At 31.0% G+C, this 21,697-nt stretch overlaps 1 protein-coding gene across 3 annotated transcripts in view; it reads right to left on the minus strand.

The window, feature by feature from the left end:
• Positions 1 to 1,116: 1,116 nt before the first annotated feature.
• LOC127735524 (advillin-like) overlaps positions 1,117 to 21,697 on the minus strand; it is a 52,311-nt gene continuing 31,730 nt past the window's right edge. For all 3 annotated transcript variants that reach the window (XM_052245708.1, XM_052245709.1, XM_052245706.1), the window contains exons 12-28: positions 20,204 to 20,305; positions 19,391 to 19,547; positions 18,038 to 18,135; positions 17,303 to 17,440; positions 16,837 to 16,923; positions 16,109 to 16,174; positions 13,459 to 13,548; positions 12,658 to 12,741; positions 12,078 to 12,139; positions 11,521 to 11,620; positions 10,866 to 10,952; positions 9,999 to 10,043; positions 8,258 to 8,323; positions 6,380 to 6,505; positions 5,293 to 5,364; positions 4,224 to 4,319; positions 1,117 to 3,552 (exon numbers count right to left, since the gene is read on the minus strand). In XM_052245708.1, coding sequence (XP_052101668.1) covers positions 3,388 to 3,552; positions 4,224 to 4,319; positions 5,293 to 5,364; positions 6,380 to 6,505; positions 8,258 to 8,323; positions 9,999 to 10,043; positions 10,866 to 10,952; positions 11,521 to 11,620; positions 12,078 to 12,139; positions 12,658 to 12,741; positions 13,459 to 13,548; positions 16,109 to 16,174; positions 16,837 to 16,923; positions 17,303 to 17,440; positions 18,038 to 18,135; positions 19,391 to 19,547; positions 20,204 to 20,305 — 1,641 coding nt within the window. In that variant the 3' untranslated portion in view covers positions 1,117 to 3,387. The remainder of the gene's footprint in view (positions 3,553 to 4,223; positions 4,320 to 5,292; positions 5,365 to 6,379; positions 6,506 to 8,257; positions 8,324 to 9,998; positions 10,044 to 10,865; positions 10,953 to 11,520; positions 11,621 to 12,077; positions 12,140 to 12,657; positions 12,742 to 13,458; positions 13,549 to 16,108; positions 16,175 to 16,836; positions 16,924 to 17,302; positions 17,441 to 18,037; positions 18,136 to 19,390; positions 19,548 to 20,203; positions 20,306 to 21,697) is intronic.

The following is a 21,697-nucleotide window of genomic DNA, read 5'->3' on the forward strand; positions in this document are numbered from 1 at the left end:
GTAATATTTTGGCTTACGAATACGAAGTATGGTTGATTGGATACAAATACTACTGTACATTAAAAAGAATTCGAAGAAGTGTCATCTCGTCGTAAAGGAGAAAGAGAATGTGCACGCAATATAGTCAAGATACGGTTCGCTGAGGCGATTGTAAAATGGAACAATCTGTACCAGTCAATGAGTTTTTGCCCCAAAACTGAGGTATTAGTGAATTGGATTAGATAGTCAGGGAAACCCTAAACAGACACTATTAGACGGTGTGTGACATTCACGATGTTTGATGTATAGCCTTAAACTTCGACATCGATGTAAAATTATTGATGTTTTAGCAAGCAAGTTTTATCGGCCAGAAATATCATTGTATTTTAATCTGAATCACATTCCTTTGTGTTTGCTTTTGTAAATCAATTCCAAAAGAGTTAACTTTTGTCTCATATAATTTGATTTTTTTATATTTTTTGTCATGTGTGCGACAAAAGTTGTAGCATGCGATACACAGGAATGCTAAACCGGCAGCGGTGGTGTAAACTATTGGTATGAAGCTTTATATTTCAGAAAATAGAAGGCCTGGATACTTCATACCTTATATACAGATGTCTTATAAATTGATAAAATACATCTGAACAGTTTGAATTAACCTTTCCCTTCCAGAAAGTGAATGTAATTAAGGATGTTCGCTCCTCTGTTTCAAAATAACAAGCTTTTTAAAAGACTGTTATAAATGGATAATATATAAAAAGCAGGAAAAAAATGAAAAGTTCGTGTCTTTGTTTTTGAGATATAATTGATAGAAAATTTGGCGGGAAATGATTCTCTGTAGATTTTTTTATACATTTATTAACATTGACACCTTTATTCCTTCAAAAAACTATGAAAAATAACAAGCTTTAGGATGTTATAAGATTTTCCAAAATGTTTTATTTAAGCTATATGTAATAAAATTATTGAAAGAAAAGTAGGAGTTAGCGGGCAAATTTTGTATTGGCATTACATGGATAAATATTATTTACAGGATTCCGAATATCTCACAAAAAGTAAAAAACAAGAGAAGCGAACATCCTTAACTGTAACGTACATCTTGTGTTTGTAGCTGTGAATAATTCGATAAAACTGAAACAACGTAATATATTTATTAGATAGCTAATTATAAAAGTGTACATAACAAATGTAAATTAAAAATAAATATAGCATGGTTAAGTAGTATTTCTATAATAGACATTTCAAATCTGCTACCAACTATTTTTAATCAGTTAATTCACTGTTGGCGTAGAAGAAATACATGTTGATTTCTAAATCTTATACGAATATAAAACAGCTATGTTATTTTAAGAAAGAAGAGTAATTTTAAATTGTTGGATTTGTTAAACAAAATGAGGTCAGCTAACCTGTATCAAAAAATCCCATGGATTGATTTTCTAAACTAGTGATAAGCGACAGACGTCATACAGGATAATATAATATCATAATAAGAAAATAATAAGGAACCCTATGTTTAACTGTCGTCGAGTTTTAAACTGATCATATTTAACTGTTGTTGAGGTTTCATAAACTTGTATCTGTTAAAATAACATATCCAAGTTTTTGTTAAGGATTTTATTTATTTAACAACTCATAAATTGTACCATCGTAAATATTTCATTGATTTATTTCAATTTTTATGTACGGCAGATCAGTTCTAAAACATTCATTAAACAGTAAAATGTTTTTTCTGTATCATCAGCACTTCGATAATTAACGTCCCTTAAGTGTTGCTCGAGGCCAGGCTGTTTGAAATTTCAAAACCTAATACAAAAGTTGGAGCAAATATAACCGAAAAATATCAAAAATATTACCAAACACGGACTAGGAATCCGAGCAATTTATAAGTTTATTGTCTGTAAATTTGAATGCGTCCATGTACTGATCCTTATATGATGTTTAGTGTTAATATAGGGACATTTAGATGAAATGTCAACATGTTTTTTATTTTTGTTTTTCAACTTACGATTATCAGTAAAAAAAATGTACGTTTTAAAATCTATTAAGGCGGCAGCAGTTATCCGATGTTCAAATCTCCGCGGCAAATCTACCACGGAATGACAAACCAAGATAGCAAGTAAGAATTTATAGAATCGTATGAACTCCGAAAGAGCGAGATCGGATGTGTCGACAGGGTAATATAATAGAAACTGTACTGCTTATGACCTCCGTAGAAACAAAGTGTTAGTAAAATATGGAAATTTGCACAGATCAAATCATAGTGCTGTTGATTAAGCAACTGACCCCGTAATTGAATTCATAGTCATGAAATATTTCAAGTGTACTTCAAACTGCAACTTACATATTTTTTTTAAAGTTCATACATGTGAATTGTCTTTGTTTGGAGCCACATTTGAAAGAAATTGTAGAGGCTTTTACATGGTGAAAACTGTTAGTGTCCAATAGAAATTTTGGGATGATTTACTCATTTTTATTGAATGAATAAAATTTCTCCAACTAAGAACAAAATACCAGCTGTAAATGTAAATGTTCCCAGTTATGGACTCACGTGTTAGATGGTTACACTTGATTTTTTTATACTCAAGGTCTCCATTACACCAGAAAACGACCATAACATTAAAGGTCAGCATGCCATACAAGTATAAAAACTTGACACTTTTATATCATTAGTCACTTAAAGGTCTGTTTGTGCAAAGACACAGTGCATAACTATAAGGAAAAGTCATTAATACATACAATTATGTTAAATGTCAATCACGGCGTAAATAACACCGTCTTTGACATTAAACATATTCATAGAAGTATTATGGATAATTAATTGAAAATATTATTTTATTTGAAAAATGTATCATAAACTACACTTTGATTGGCACTTGAAAATAAAAAAATTAGCACTACAATATAAAGCTTGTCAAAATATTGTAGCTTAAAACATTGAGTTGTTGAGTTTATAATTCTATAAAAGTATGATAAGCAAAATTTTATGATTTATATGACTATAATTAGGACCTTTTTTCATGAATATTGATTAAATTAATAAAATTTTACGTGGGGATGTCAACTATAGAACAAAATTGTAATTTAAGATTCTTCGGGGACAAAACCTAAAATTTTTTAGCGACGTCTGTGCATATACATCTCCATTTATATAATTTTGGCTGTTGCTTGCACGAATTCATGACACTTTTAACCATCTGCTGTCTTTGATAATCCAATCTAAATTGCCTTTTGTCGTCGTCGTAAGCACGAAAGCCCATGCATTCATAAAACACTGATAAGTTGATGTGACTAACGTCTATCTCATGCCCGATGGTTTTCCTTTTGCCTGCTGCACATTGCAATCAGTATATATAATGTATACTTTCAATCTTGAAGAATAAACAATGCATGATATTTGTTACCAGTGTCTTACTCTGGTGATAAACAACGTATATGTAATGGATTGTCGGACGCTTCATAGTGTCCTAGTCTTGCAGATTTTATGCACTGTTCTTGTTTCCATAATGGAAGACGATAAAAATCTGGACGACCCATTTTCATCACTTCTTTAAAATGCCTCTCAGTTAAATGAAACTATAAAAGAAATTACATTTTTCAGTTTTAACTTTTTCCGCTTGGATGTCCGGACACACTTTTTAGATATAAATTCTGATTTAGTTTGCCGAAACTTTAACTTAAGAATGCTTCAGGATTTCAAGAACAATTTTCTGCTGATTTACGTCGTGTGATAAACGAGTAACATAAACATGACTGGTATATTTATCTTTTGGTCGTTAATTGTCGATATATATATATTTATTGATCATTTTCAGTTAAATATAATTCTAATATAATTTTACAAGAATAGCCAGATGCGCATTTCGACAATCAATGTCTCTTCAGTGATGCTCGAGGCCAAACTATTTTGAAAGTCCAAATCCTAATGCAAACGCTGAGAGCTGATAAAACATTCAAAACAATTTGAATTTTTAATTTTTTGGGCTATTCTTGTCTATGAATGTGTACTTAATGTGTTTACTAGTACTGATAGGTATCAAATAAAAATAAAAATTTCATACATAAATCAAGGCAAGCTTATTTTTAAAAAAATTTACACATCAAATGAAATAATATATGCTTGTATACAATATGTTATATAGAAACTCCCGAAAGATATGTTACATAATGATTCAAATCGGCTAATGCAAATTGAATTCCAAATGTATTCTGAACCAAACTAATAGATAAAGACCACGACATTTTACCTCTTTATGACTCCTATCCACTTCTTCCGCCGGTTCTTTCTTTATCAGTTCTCTGTATGCGTACTTGGAATATTTCATATAGCTCCTGTCAACCATCTAATAAACACATGTACGGTAATTAATAAAATCATATCTTAATTGGAAACATGACATGCTTAGTAGTTACACCATACTATTTTCCCATACATATGATTTAATGATGAGTTAAGTATACAGATAAACTCATCATAGATACCAAGATTAAAATTTTGTACGCCAGACGCGCGTTTTGCCTACAAAAGACTCATCAGTGACGCTCGAATAAAAAAAAATTGATTCCAGATACACAATATTTGATAGTGTAAACATATTTGTTTATTGTTTCTAAAACTGTTATCGCAAGATATCTCCATTTTCTACCTTTAACATAAGGTATCGACTCATGTGACCATCTTGGAAAAACTTAAGTTAACATATACAATTAAATTCAATTTCTTAATTATCTTAAAAGAAGCTTTTTTAGAGTATTTCCAATAAGTTCTTAGCTTCAGAACTGGTATTTGTCAGTTTTGCACCGATTTAGATAAAAACAAATCCCCACCCATGCATACTATTAACGGAATTTCCACTCATATATTTCTCCATGGGGTTCTGCGTTGAAGTTGGGTCTGCTCTGACGGCCATCATGGTATTTAGATATCACAAATAGGAAAGCACTTTACCAAATCTTACATATAACTATTTAATCCGTTCATTGGTATCTGACATAAGGAAATGTAAAGTTTCAGACTGTTGGGACGAATTTTATCGCTAGTTATATTTTTAATCTATGATTGCAAATAAAAACTAATACTCGGTTGAGAATCACTTAAAATATACATGCAAGTTTTATAACCTTTCGCTACGTATTGTTGTAACAGCTGTCGACCTATAAAAGCCTACGACTAACTAGTACAACAAAGAGGCGATGACATGATCCTTGAAATAAACAAAATCCCCGTGACGAAATAAGACCACATAGAGATGACCAAAGCTTACATGACCCTTGAAATAAACAAAATGCACAAATGTACTATGTTCCGCGTCTCACCTCTTGATCAATATCAATGATAGCGTTCTCCTGCCGTATTCTCTTTCGTGTTAAAGTATAGACGTCATGACCCTGTAATAATAAATCATGAGAATTCGACTTTATACTACATCTCAACGTTATTAAACTCGGTCATGATATTAAAATGCCCTTTTTTAGAATAAAAAGTTTTCTTTCTTTTAATTTCCTTTACTGAATGACTACATAATTACTGTAAAAACGGTAACCTAGTTTTTTCTTCAGTGCCCGGAAATTAAAATAAGAGCATCATATTGTTCTTTTGAAATAATACCATATCAGTAAGCACGTATATATTTATTCTTCTATTTCAATACAAGCTTTTAAACACAAGTATGTCCGTAAAAACGCAAATTGTGTGCCAATCAGTTACGTAAATAACAAGTTAGAAAAATGTAAATGCCGTCAAACTCAAAGCCCAATCTAATCTATTTGAACCATTATTTGTCAGAAAGACAAAGTTAATTCAATCCTAAAAGTGGTCTTAGTCATAAAAAGTTGGTCGTCATCGACATCACGACTTGGTCAATTGATAGTTATTAATTAAATGATTTGTCACACTTGATGCCATAATATCTGCCTAATTCTTTGATGACATTTGCTGATTTCGACTCATTACCGCTTATATCCTTTCATGCCAGTAGAATATGGTATTTATTTCTGAGCACCTAATTAAAAAAGATTTTATTAGACTGTATTTTCCATATCTTTAATTTTTGTGTCCGTTGTTTGTATAAATCTGCTTTTCTTTCTCCAAATACACCCATCTTCCTTTTTTGACAATGTCATTCATTTATTGTTTTCTAGATTCCATTTTATATTCTATACTAAATTCACATTGTACACGTAGCTATGTTCTATTTGTAAATTAGGAAAATAGATACCAAAAGTAACAAATTTGCCATGACTTAAAATCTGCCACGAGATAAACCAGAGTTTTTGTTGGGGTAGGTGTTGCTCAGTAGTTTTCAAAATAATGTCTTTCGTCTATTGCTATTGCATTGGCTTATCTTACAACATATCTTACAACTACCAGGATAATGTAACCAAATAGCTTACTATAACTTACCCCATAAGAAGTATTGCACCAATCCCTGAAATGTTTTATAAATGTTTCTGGTTCATGATTCTGTGATATAATCCATAAACTGATATCAGCAATACAACGTCCTGCAGTATCCTCTTCTATGTATTTCTGTAATCAATAGAAAGATTATATTTTTCGTTTACACTATGCATCACAAATTTATGGTGTTCAAAATATTTGCGGGTTATTTGTTATTATATATTTCGTAAAGTACCTTTTTTTGAAAAAGTAAAATAAAAAAAATACCGAACTCTAAGGAAAATTCAAAACGGAAAGTCCCTTATCATAGGGCGAAATCAAAAGCTCAAACATATCAAACGAATGGAAAATAACTGTCATATTCCTGACTTGGTACAGGCATTTTCTTATGTAGAAAATGGTGGATTAAACCTGGTTTTAAAATTCCATAGGAAAAGCTGTTTACAGTATTTAAAAACACATAAATACGACGGCTGATTGAACAAAAAGTTTACGGACAACGCTTGTCAAATCAATATGGATAAAAATTAAAATTTAAATTTAAAGTCTTTGATATATTATTATTAGTGATTGTTCATGTCAAATATAAGTACTTCAATTCAAATAATTCATAAGTTTTCAATAGCTAGTTCAAAGGGTTGCAAAGATGATCCATCACTTTGTAACGTTATGAAATACGTTATATTTTTCTTAATGATGTTATCTTTTTATAATATTTCATTTGTTTTTGAACATTGTTTCGGTAAATGAATCCCCTGAATATAACTTTGAACATCGGTAAACAACTGTTGCCTTAATTTTATAATCCTTCTTAACAATAAAACGACAAACGTTGCGCTCTTCAGATCGTCAAAATTTTGTCTTTCACGATTTTATTAAAATTTAAGAATATGCATATACAAAATGTAGTTTTTTACCGGTACTTTCAATTTATAAATTCGATTATTTAATTTATGAAATGCTTCATGCTTTATGTTTTATGTATTTTGATAAAAAAGCGGCATTACTGAACTTTGTGACCGTATGTATAGAAATAAAAAGCAAGTTTCTACAGCATTATAGCATATTGACCAATATGTTTTTTTTTCAACAAAAAAACAATAATTGTCCGCATTGAGGTTTTGTCTTCGAACGTCTGTATGCGCTGTTCAAGACTCACAAATATTTTATGTTATAAGGACACCATGTACAACTATTTATGAATGAAATTGTTCATTGTTTTGTCCTTATACCATTAAGTATATTACTTACATAATTTGTTTATCTCTAAATAATAGAATTTTTATTTGTTCGTTAGAATTATTTTCCTTGATGGTTTATACTTCGAGAGACCATATTTCCGATACTACTTTCGTAACCTACGTAAACAATTTGTCGATTTTACTGATATATTCATGCGCAATGCGCAATACGTATGGATGCAATCCCGTAGTTCCAAGAAGAATGAAATGTTTGGATGAAGAATTTAAAAGATACAGAAACATTTTTTTCTGCAAGTAATTGGTGTGTAAACTGGACTCACAAATTTAAAATAAGAGTCTTTATATATTGACTGTTATTCAGTTTGTGAGTTAATCGGCTCAATACACACACCAATTACACCAAGAAAAATATGATTAAATTATACGTACTTGTCAAAAAAGGAATCACTTAAATAGTTCAATTTATTAGTAGTTATATTCATTTCTGTCTTTGGTCGTGAATATATTTCAGTTTATTCTTTAAAGGAAAAAAGTGCTTATTCTAGTTTTCATTTTCACTGGTTGACAATTTTTTCATACTTATATCGAAGATCTAAAAGAAATAAACAAATTGACTCCCCTTTTACATGTCAGTTAATGCTAGTTAGATTGGCAAATGACATTAAGTGTTTCAAATTACCTGAGGTAGATGCAAAAGTTGTTGTCTAACATCTTCACCTATATTCTGTCCAATCCAAATAAATATCTGAAAAATGAAGGGAGAAGAAAATCAAATCAATATGGTATTAAATACAGAATCTTTTAATTAAAATATCTTTGTACTATAGTTTGCCATTTTGTTTTTTGTTTGTTTAATGGTGATGTCTATCCTTGTACGATTTACGATTTTTTATTTTTCCTCTTGGTAACTAAAAAACGACTATGAATATATTATTATTTACAGAATCTTTTACTTTAAAATATAAATATAACATTTATTCCCTAAAAAGACTGTCAGAAGGCCATGCATGTGGTATATTTGAATAAATCTTTTTAAATAAACCGATAATAAGGAGCTGCCATATGTGTCATCACTATTAAAATTTCATTCACGTTTGGCATCAAAATATACGCAACTCGCATATTCATCAATCGAATCAAAAATCATTTGCAGAGTTTTAATGGAGACAATAAAATAAGATGATTATAGGTTAAGGTTTAACTTCAAAAGAAATATATGGCGAAGGAAATTCAGTCGGGATTCCGTAGCCGAGTCGGTATCACAGTCATGAGTCAGCTGATCGAGTCCTAACTGTGAAAGAATGTTGCGATTGTGAAAAATGTCAGAAGATACAGTCTACCAAGAAAGAATTTTGTTGCATACATACAAATTCGTCCACCAAACTCACATGGCCGCCAATGTAATACACAAATTAAAAAAAAAACGAAAATCTTCTTCTTACTACATGTATGTAATGTTAACATGAAAATCGGAATGGTAGCTGTGATGTAGAAAAAAACAACTTTTTGAGCTCTTCAATGTAAAAAGGGGGTAAATCAAAAATTGAAATATGTACTTGTGTGTAAAATAATACAATGCTATACATGAATAAAGTAGGAATGTGTGCTTGTAAATATGCAAGAGTCAATGTACTCAAATTCATCAAATTTTTCCATTTATAAAGGGACGTAACTCGAGAACGGTGAAAGTGACGTCATCCAAATTCAGACTTTATCTGTGGTTGTTGGTTATAAGCATCGTGTATAAGTTTCATAACATGAGGTTAAGGCGAACTAAAATTAGAGAACGGAAACCAATTTAGGGACATATGGACGTACAGACGGACAAGGGTACACCTTAATGTCCCTTCGACTACCGGCGGGGGCATAATAAAAAACTGATACTATTTTATACAAACCATTGTTTGTAATTAACACACATTTCATTATGGGTTTCTCTATCCTTTAAACACGTGCGTTCTAAGAAAAAAACGGCACACTTCAATCTACTATTGTTCAAACGAAGTAAAGATCACCCTGTGCACGTGGCTATAACATTTCTCATTATACTATTTACAGATGTTAATACTGCTGCGAAGAGAGACACATTTTACAGATATCGTTATTTTGTATTTGTTTTTTTAGATATTCTATTAACTTTTGATAGTCGAAAACATCTCCGATCTTATAACTGACGAATTTGTGGGTCATCCTTTATATAATCGATATCGTCAGTGAAAAAAATAGTGAAACTATATTACAACGGTTTTCGCAAAAGTTTCAACTTTCGGATTATCATCATGATGTTATCCGATGTCATGTTTCACAAATTTTGTTCTGGTATTCTCTATTTTGTGCAGATTGTAATGAGGATTATTTTTAAGTCTATTTGGTCATGAAACTGTTTTGAATATATTAAACGGCACCTAAAAGTTATTTACCTGGTCAAAGGAATCAAGAAAGTAAATGTCTTCTGACGTTAGATCCTAAAAGTAGAATATCTTTCGTTATACATAAAATCATCATAGAATACTACAACTGTATTTTAGTACACAAAGGAAAATATTTCTAAATACTAAAGAAGTTTCAGGAGAAATTGTGCGAACGATTTTTATCTCTTAATTAATTGAAGGAAGACAAAACAAAATGAAGTTAATGAAAATAGAGCCAGGGTTAGAACCAAAAACCTTCCATTGTTAAGTCATCGTAAAGTCATGCTTTTCTGATCTTCAAAACTATATTTCAATAGCCCCAGATTAGAGATGCCGTCAAGGAAGAGGAACTGCCTACAACTTCTGGAACAACTGAGTTTGTAAACGATTTGAGTGAGGTAAATAATACTCCGGAGTAGATAATGCTCCATCTTTACTTTTTGTGTATTTTCTTGTGCACTATAGTTTGCCATTTCGTTTTTTTCTTCTGTTATGGTGATGTCTATCCTTATACTACGATATACGACTGTTGATTCCCTATTGAAATCTAAAAACGAATATGAATATGTTATTATTTACAGAATCTTTACCTATCAAAATAGTTATAAAACCTTGATCCCCGTTAAAAGACTGCCAGAAAGACAAGCATGTGGTATATTTGAATAAATATTTTTAAATTTGCTGCCGTAAAGGCAGCTGTCATATGTCAAATTTGTGTCGTCACTGTTACCATTTAATTTCCATTCGGCGAATATATGGTTCTCACTGTAATTTGACATTTCGTTTTTGTTCTTGTGTAATGGTGATGTCTAACATTCTACGATATACCATTTTCGATTCCCTCTTAGCATGTAAAAGACGAATACGAATACGCACCTCTTTTTGAAAATTAACAATATCTTCAAATGAAATTGAATTTGTATGATGACATAAAACAAGATTCGGTGGTCGCCGTTCTAGTATCTAAAAAGAAGATGAATATTTCATTTCAGTATAAAGGGTATTTTGTTAGAATGCAGTATTTCCGAATTAGGCAAACAATCTGGAATAACAATTTAAATTATATGCTAGTCAGATATCAGAAAAAGCCATTGTCATTTACAATTCAATGAATAGCAGAATATCAAAATTCATTAGATGTACTCAAAGTATATAAAAATATTTTATATTTTGTAATCTAAATGACATATATGAAATATTACTAAATATATTATTCAAATAATAGCTTCTGTTTTAATTGCTTGCACTGAATTGTAGTGAGACAGCTCAAACATGTAAATAAAAATGATAACCTACGTCAGTTAATTAAACACATGGCATATAACAAATAATAATTACATGTAAAAATAGACATTTGTAGTTTCTAATATTTCACAGAATTGTCATTTTTGTTACAAAAAAGGAAGATCACTTAACCGGCTGTTCTGTTTCAACTTTTAATTAATGTTCCGCATTAGAACAGGGATTTCTCTCTTCAAGAAAATTTAAAGAGATATTAAATAACTGCTATACTCCGTTTTAACATACTTACAGGTTTGGGAAATTCTAAGGGATATTCACAGTTAGCACCAAGAAGTTCCTGAAGACGATTATTTTCTCTTCCCTCCAAGACAACTTCAAAATCAAACATTCTACAAAACAGGACAAAATTAGTTTTAAATGGCAAAATACTTAAAGGTTGTTTCAAATGTGGATTCTCTTGACCTACTATGGAGCAAATGAATATCATAAGCACCATTTTTGTTGCATTTGGAGCTTTTTTCTTCATAAACACTAATTAGAGACCATTACAATGAAAGGAGTGTCAAAGACATATAATACAAAAAAAAAAGCAGAAAGGCATAAAGTGATTACACAAAGCAAACATCTACTGTGCTTGAGTTTAACCAACTTAAGTATAAGATAAGAAGTATATGAAAAATTATGGTGTTTCTTTTCTTCTTTTTCTATATGTATTTATTGGAAAACTAAATAAAAAGATGATTGAAATGTTTATAAAATGAAACGAACATACAAAGGTTTAAAACCTGACTAGTTTAAAAACCACGAGGTGGCACAGAATGTTTTTAATTTGATAGTGTAACTTACTTTGAAGGATTTAAAAATTCTAGCATACTTTTAGTATATTCTCGTTCTGGACCTCCTGACTTCTACAAATATAAGCGCAAATAATCAAATTCTAATTCAAATATCAACACAACCGATATTTCAAGTCAAAAAGCATAATGAGCTTCGTTCGGTCACTACGAAAAATGGATACGAAATAGTTTTTTTTTTGTTATTTTAGTTGTGTTTTTATTATCTGTTATGCCCGAACTTACTTTCTCTGGAGCTCATGCGATTCTTTCATTTTTTTGTTTTGTAACTTGATTTGTATCTTGGTAATGAATTTATGAGATTTGAACATCGGAAAACTACCTTTGCCTCCAACTTATACATTATAAATCAACGTACTGCATAAGCTAGAATGTTTTCTCTCATGCTACATATTTTTTATATACCATATAACTAAGCTATAATCTGAAACGGAAAAAAAATAATATAATAGTACACGTACAATAAAATACGTCAAATAAGCATTTGGTCAAACATCTATGAAAATCAATGATTTCATATTAAAGGCAGATCAAATGCATATAAACAATTTGAATATTAATAAGATAATTACCTTTCCATACCACAAGAAGCATTCATCTTTTGACATAATTAAAAACGATGCTGATGAATTCAATGAACTTCTATTTGGCACAACCTGTAAGACAAACAAATGTAATACGTGTATCTTTATTCTAATGTAGCAAATGCATTGCATCGGTACAGAGAAATTCAACTGCATATACAGTTTAAAGTAAAATAACAAAAATACCGAACTCCAAGGGAAATTCAAAACGGAAAGTCCTTTATAAAATGGCAAAATCAAAAGCTCAAACACATTAAAACTAATGGAAAACAACTGTCATATTCCTGACTTGGTACAGACATTTCCTAATGTAGAAAATGGTGGATTAAAACTGGTTAACAAAACAGGCTACTATCTGATAAATACACATATGACTATATATTCCTGCAAAATATTAGACAACATTTTTGAGTACCGTTCCAAGCCAGGCTATTTCAACATTTTGTTGATCTGTTGTTTAGCAATTGAGATTGCATACAAATATAAACTAGAAAGGGGCAATTATATGTTAAGATCCATGAGTCGGTTCCACAAAAAAACTTACGACTAAGATTGATCGTAAGTATACTGAATTGTTCATGACTTACGATCAATCTTAGTCATAAGTTTTTTTGTGAAACCGACTGCAGAATAGTATCAGAAAAACGTCAATAAATTAAAACATTTTTTTTTATTATACAATTGTATAATTATAATAAGAATTTTGTAATAATTTAAATCTAAACAACCACGTATATGTAAAGCAAAAACCACTGCATATCATTTGTTCTATCAATTCTTTAACTATACCTGTAGAACTCGCATATTTCCATTTACAATCTCCCTAACACGAAACATCTGCGTAGAAAACTGACTAGAATCTTTTAAATCACAGTCGTGCTGTAAACATATAAAAGGTATTCAATACAAATTCTAAAAGTCACTATTACATTATATTAATCAATCAAAATGAAAATGCTGAAGATATTACATAAGGTTTTCAATGATTCATCAATTCCTGAACAGATGACCACATTATATTTAAGAAACTGTCTGTTACATCATCCTATTTTACAAAACTGTCTTTCCGGAACTCGTATTATGATTGACCACATGATCATTAAGAATACCCAGATGAATGTACAAAATTAGGGAGATCATGATAGGAAATGTGAACGTTGTAATATCGTATCAACTGATTGGTATGTAATCCGTATGCAGGTGCTGCTGGAATGCTGTTTCATAAAAATGGTAAGTTGACAACGGTAAAAAATGTCTTACGTCGAAAATGTAAATTTTTTATCGGCCCTCATTGTCAATTTCTAGTAAGTCAAGATATGAAGCAGATGTAACTATATCTGTAGTATCTTTCCTTTATTTCAAGCTCAATGTGATTCACTAAACTTCGATGATGATGATGATGATGATGATGATGATGATGATGATGATGACATCCAGAGGCAATAAAATGCTTATTCAGGACGAAAATATGTCAATGCAATCTGAATATTAACATTTCTTTGTACTAGACCGACACGCTGAGTCAGCTTTTTAACGTGCTAGTTTACAAGGTAAAAGTCCGCATGAATACATGTCATCCTACCCTAACCCATTAGTTTCGACTCCGAACCGAACAGTCTTTGGTCTTATTCTTTAATGCCGCGTGCTTAGTGGAGAAGCAGCAAATACACATTTTGAAGTCTATGGTTTAACCCGGCTGGTGTTTGCACCCACGACCTCCCGCACGTGAGGCGATCGTGCTACCGCGTGACCACCCAGGCGTTATACCAAACTTTGAAGAATTCAGTGAGAGAAAATAATCAATACAAAAGAACCCGTCGGCGAGGAAAATATCTTTGTTAGTCTCAGAAGAAATGCCGATTGTCTATTGAAAAATAAATCAAAAACGTATTGTCAATCAAAAGAATTAATATTCTAAACGTGCCAGTTTCAGATTTTTTTTGTTTGAATCAGAGATCTTTTTAAAGCATGATTTGTTCTTTCTTAAAATAAGATATGTCTAAAGTTTAGAATGAGCAAAACTTGTGTATTGATCACCCCCAGTTTTTGGTGGGGTTCGTGTTACCTAGTCTTTAGTTTTCTATGTTGTGTCATCTGTACTATTATTTTTCTGTTTGTCTTTTTATTTTTGGCCATGGCGTTGTCAGTTTGTTTTCGATCTATGAGTTTGACTGTCCCTTTGGTATCTTTCGTCCCTCTTTTGTGTAAATGATAGATAATTCATACTATTAAACTAGAATAGGGACTTAGAATGTATGAATAATGATTAATATTCTTTTTTAAAAGATACAGACGGTACCAAAGGGACAATCAAAATTCATAAATCTAAGAGAAACCAACAACGAAAAAAATGACAAAAAGACAAACAACAGTACAAAAAACACTACATGCAAAACTTAAGACTGAGCAATACAAACACAGTCACAACCCGGGATGTTCCGGAAGGGCATATCCTCAACCACATATGGCAACCGTCGCGTTGGTCATGGTAAGTACAAAGTCTGTGATAAGTCTCAATCAATGCTGTCACAATCGAGGAAACGAGGACAGGATTGCGGCTACCACAATTTCAATATATCCGTGGTTATCGTCGACATGGATATTCCTTAACGGTCAACAAACGCATGGTGGCGTCTGTAACTCTTATGAAGGGATAAGTTCAACTCTACCACTAGGAAGTCTTGGTTTAATAGCTTAGTAAACAGCAATCCTCTTTCAAGGAAACATGACAGGAAACGCACACAGACCTTCTACATAGAAATGGAAAGTTCACTATTGGAACATTGAAATCATCTCTTTCGTCCTTAAGTTTTGTTCTCAACCGATCCTCATTGAAAATTCCTAGATATGAGGCAGACTTAACTGTATCTGTGGAAATTTTTTTTTAGTTCGATAGAAAAGGTGCGTTCAACATAGTCACCAAGCTTTTAATTATTTTAGTAAGAAGACATCATCAGTATAGCGGAACTTGAAGCTTAAGGAATATGCTATCTTCGTTTCATTTTTCTTAAGAAACTCCTGTAGGAATTCTGCCTCGTGTAAAAATATGAACAATTTGAAAGATGAGGAACACAGTTGAATCCTATAGGAATACCAATTTTCGGCTGAAAACACGTCCTGAAAACGTTACAAATATTTTGTCAATAACGGCGTTCTTAGTTTCAGAGAATTGTTGTATTTGAGTTTAACGATTTAGGCACACAGCATTTCGATCCTTCAACTAACAAATTTCGTAAAGCGTAATTGACTATGTTAATGTCGCCAGTTAAAACGTGACCAACCGGAATTTGTAATTTGATGAGTAACGAGAATTGAACATCGGTGAACTGCCGTCGCATCTAATTAGGTATGATTTGAAAAACGAATTTTCAGAGACTTTTCTAATTTTTTGTTTTTTTAATACGTCTCTAAATAAACCAAATGTAATAAGTATACTTACAATAATGATACTGTTTTGAAGAACGTTCATAAAATGAGTTGGCTCTTTCCCATCTAAAACTCGAACCTTGAATAAGAAATTGATACATAAAATTTATGAAATAAAGTAGTGTATTTATATTCTATACTACAAGACAGTATATATACGATTGAGATCGAGATAATATGGAGAAGATTGAAACTCATAGGACGTCTTGAACTTTGACAATGACGGTATTCTTTTTTTTGCATATCTTAGGTTTTGTCAGCGATTGCAGTTGATTGAGAAATCAAGTCCACAATAGTCCAGTTCAATACATTTAGAACTTAAAGATGTGATTTGGAGCTTGAAACATGGCATGAAAACTTCTAAATGTTTTTCTTGTTTTATTGAGTTTGTGTCTTATTGACAGTAACCCCAAATCTCCGTTATCTAAAATTGGAATGCCAATCATTTATTCAATTTTCAGTTTAAACTCCTTAACCTTTTTTTCTTTTAACTTCAAATATATTCTACTTGTTATTGATAATATACAAAACGTCTTATCTTATAAAAATACATCTTTAAGAGTTTTTAATATTCTCTTTCTGTATAGCTAGCAGTATTTCATGAGGTAAATGATATTTTTATGTGTGAATGCATATGTTTAAAATTGTACCATATTTCTCTTGAAGAAATATTGTTCTCAGGTTAATGAAAATCTGAGACAATTTGAACTCAAAAGTATGAAATAATTATAAATCACGTACTATAATACATTGATGTTGTAAATCTGTATCCTTTGATAATACATGTTTCATAGTTTTTTCTTGCAATTCAATTGAAGAATTTGAACCCTACAGAAAAAATGAAATATAAAGCAAAATGTCTATATTTGTAAAAATATTGATAAACGTACAGAAATAAAGATAACAGTGAAGCATAATTCGATTTAATAAAAAAAGAAAAAAATAGAAAGCTTCTACAACTGATTTTAATTGTGTAATCTTTGCATACATGTAGTTGTCTATTGAATTGTCCTTATCTTTGCTATGTACTTAATGGAAAAAATACTGCATGATAAAATCAGGCCATGAAATCTTTTCACAAAACTGTGAAGATGTTAAATTCGTTATATCTATGAAATAATGTGATATGATTCACTTAATAGGAGAAATATCTCGAAAATCTCTTTTTCACAAGTAACAAACGACATTGAGAAAAGTATTCACTTACCAACCAATAGTACATAACATATAAGGACTTTGAATTTCCTTTGACCTGGTTTAATACAATATAGCAACTTCCATTGTTAAATATGCCATGTTCATTCCAAGGTATCTCATACAAATGGTTAGGACCTACTCGCCAAATCTGTTAACATAGTAGTAATATACGTGATATAATAAAACATAGCTAAAACATGAAGTATAAAAAGTGTACAATGTGAGTAATTTATATTAAGAGTAAAATAATGATAAATGAAAATTTGAAACCCATGGGAAAACTCAGTACATTAATTGCACCAAAACATAAAGCAACAGAAAACATTCGCAAGCAAATAGGCATATAAAACATTTGACAAAACTTTAAAAAAAAAACAAAAAAAAAAGCGACGCTATACGTACATCCGCTCACGAGTAAGAAATAAAATGCAAAAAGTTTGAATATAAATTGACGATTTTCTTTAGAAAAAGGGGAGTTAAAAAGTGAAACACAGTATAAAAATAAGGAGATGTGGTATGATTACCAATGAGACAACTATCCACCAAATTTCAAATAAAGTAGATGTAAGCAATTCTAGTGACTGATTTGTATATTATGCGTTCAAAAAACAACGTAGAGCCCTGCTAACGTCATAAATTCTCTGATACTTTCATTTAGATTTTGCCATATAAAACTTTACTTCTTTACATTGATGCGAAAAAGTGTGTTATAATTTTCATTTATCCTAAATACATTTGTACCTACCTCGTTATTGGGTACTATGTCCGTCATCAAGTCTTCTGACCACAATTCATCTAGTTTGGCTACAGTTCGGTTGTCTTTTGTCGAAAACAATGCTCTTTCTGTAAAATTTATCATCTATATATGTATATGTATTCCATTTTTATGTTGGTTCTATGCGTGTCTAGTGTAGACAAATCAAGAAAAGTGATTGGAACGCACTCAACTTAAAAAGTACTATTTTTTTTGGCAACAGAGATTGAAACTAAGACGCACTAAAATGTATTAAATGAAAAAGGATTCAAATAAATGCAGATATCAATTGCAAATAAGAATATTCAATATATTATGATATTACGTCTATGTTGTAATTTATTATTGTTTATTTAACGTAAAGAGGCAATTTTTTCATACATATATATGACGAAAACAAGTTAACGATTGCTAGCAATGCAAAACGTAGGTTCTGAAAGATGGGACGTTACAACAGGTCACCTACTAAACCCTTGCCGAGTTGTTGCAATGGTTTTTTATCTGCAGAGAATGTGTCACTCACACAACACGATGCATCGAATTTAACGTCCGCATTCCGAACGGAATTGGCTGCAAAATTGTACATCCCGAGCAGCCATATTGATGCCTTTTACGTTAGCAAAGTTAACAACCATGTGCGAATAAACTTATCATAGATACCAGGCTTAACATTTTGTACACCGGACTCTGGTTTCGTCTACAAAAAGACTCAACAGTGACGCTCGGATCAAAATGTAAGCATTGAGGACCTAAAATTCCAAAACATGCCAAATACAGAAGGTAATCTATTCCTGGGGTAGAAAATCCTTAGTATTTTGAAAAAATTTGAAGTTATGTAAATAGTAAATTCATAAGTATGGCCATATCAATGATAATTCTCGAAAGGGTAGGAATCCACAAACAGAGTATTTGTCATCCTCATTCAAGACAGATCCCTCTTATTGGACAGTACGATACTTGCTCAAAATTATGTAAAAGAAATCGTTACTAACATTTCTAGTAAAATTAATTTCAATAGAGAAGAAAGCCAACTACAGTAAGAATTTTACACAAAGAAAAACTCTTGGAAACGCCACCACCTTTTACAGGAAATAACGAATCATCATGAATGATGAAACTTCGCAAGCCCCTTGGAGATTGAAAATGTTATAAATGATATTAAAAGACATTAATGGAAGACCGTTCTTTTAACTTTTTAACGTATATGAAATGGAAAATGTTGATATCAAACTTATATTACCCGTGCCTTTATGTATCGTTCTTACTAATCTAAATATAAGTAGTTTCGTCCGTATTCAGCTTTATTGTTTATTGAACTGAGAAAGTACAAAACACAACACTTACCAATATTTCCAATACTATATTTCTTTGTTAGTTGTCTATGTTTTGTATCTTTGTCCCGCCAGTCATTAAATATTTTTCTAAATGTTATAGGCTCATGATCTTCCATTATTCTGCATATAGCTTGATGTGATGGGTACGATTTGTGCTCATTAAATGACTGAAATATGATATACGTTTTCATATGGAGAAACTTTCTAAATATTCAGATATACATGATCGTTTTGCAATGTCTTTTACTTTTGATTTCGATAAATTTTAGGAGTAAATTGGAACGATTATCTTCCATCAAAAACTTGCTCAATTTCTTTATATCTAGAAGATTCTTAATCACAGCTAAACTCCTTCATTTAAACAAAGACATAAGATATGTATCAGTTAAAAAACAAAATATCATAGAACCAGTCTTATAAGAAAGATCCAGAAAGCATTTAAACGTAACAAGTTGTACAACTTCTAAAGCGCAATCAAACTAATCAAGTTACAGAAGATGACATCCAATAATACATCAACATGAAAGAAATTAAAAGTATAAGAAGTCTTATTGCATTTTTTATATTTACTTGAATAGATAAAAACTAACAACTTCTCTAGTGACAAGAAAAGAAACATGTATCACACATTTGATAAGTTCCGTTAGTCATTAATTGTCCAAAAACTGCATTGTTATTTAATATGAACATCAATTAGCAATGTGTTTTCAAACAATTTATTGAATACAAAATATTCATGTTTTCTTTTATATATTAATTTATCATGTTTTGCTTCATGTCGTCCATTGTTATTCACTGTATAATAAATAGTATTTATGTTTACCTTTCCTCTTTTTATACCATTCATCACAGCATTTTCATTGGCTTGTGATCCAACCCATACATACAAGGGACTTTCTGGTCCCGTATCCAGGAGATAGCTGTCCTATTTTACAAAACAACATGTCAACTTATAATTTATACATTCAGCTTGATTGTTTTACAATATATTTTTTACTGTCAAATTATGCTTGTTACATTAAGTACAGATTTATACTAAAATTTGAAAGTTTGTTTTTTTCAGTTATGATTTGAATACACGAGTAAATTAAAAGTCTATTCATTTGGAATACTACCGATGTATTATAATCTCAAAACGTTTGGCTTTAAAACATACCAAGGACATCTAATTACAAATAGCTAGCTCTCCGAAATGAATTGTTTATACTCTTACTTAACGTATCAGAATTGTTTTAAAATCGTCACATACTTTTTCAGCTTTTTCAATAAATCTAATTTATTTTATAATATAATGTATGTCTATGCGTACAACTTCTATTTGAATTAAACAGTCAATTTGAACTAAGTGTATATTACATAATTAGTTAATCTGTATATTTAGCCGACCAATTAAATAACAGATATTTTATAACGTAAAAATTTTTCTGCGACAAGAAAGATCGCAAAATTTTCTCTGGACAATTTTTTATCCCACCACCTACCCCCCATAACTTACCATCTTGTATATATTATGTGGGTTTTGTAATTTTATTATTAATATAATATTTTGCCAATATGTTGTTAGTGGTCTTTTGATACGCCACCTTTTGTTAGTGGCTTTTTTGTACGCCACCTTTTTCGTAGGCTAGCCTTTTTTGTACGCCACCTTTTCTGTAGGCTAGCCTTTTTTGTACGCCACCTTTTTTGTAGGCTAGCCTTTTTTGTACGCCACCTTTTTTGTAAGCTAGCTTTTTAACAGGGGAATTAAATCAGAAGCATTCAAATGTTATGCTTTGTAAGATTAACTACCGTGTTGTTGTAAATAATTTTGATTGTCGTTTTAAAAAAATGACATTTTGATTGGAATCTTTCTTCTTGTTAATTATTTGCCTCCAAAACACCGAGCAAGGTGTGACCGGACATAAGTGTTAATGCACTCAGATATCAGTCATATAGGGTGGTTTTCTGTATTTGGTATCCTCAGCTTTGATATACATTTATAATACTGGTCACGTTAGACATAAATATGATTGGCATTTTATATGGGTTCAGAACATGAAGTTTCGACATTTTATATGGGTTAAAACATGAAGATTCGACAATTAAAAGGTGAAATCGGTCTGATTTTATTCCTATTACAGTTAAAACTAATATTTTATTTACATTATGCCATGCTTATCATGTAAACAGTATAGCTGTTAGCATGGCAAACAATGTATCTTTATTTACAATGACATTACATGCGTATTCAATAGACATGAGAACATGATTGACTGGTAATAGGTTGAATATATTGATATGGTGTGTCTGTTAATTTCAAGTTAATAATTACATGGTT

Source organism: Mytilus californianus, unplaced genomic scaffold (assembly GCF_021869535.1).
Source record: "Mytilus californianus isolate M0D057914Y unplaced genomic scaffold, xbMytCali1.0.p SCAF_3, whole genome shotgun sequence".
In the NCBI taxonomy this organism is placed as follows: Eukaryota; Metazoa; Mollusca; class Bivalvia; order Mytilida; family Mytilidae; genus Mytilus; species Mytilus californianus.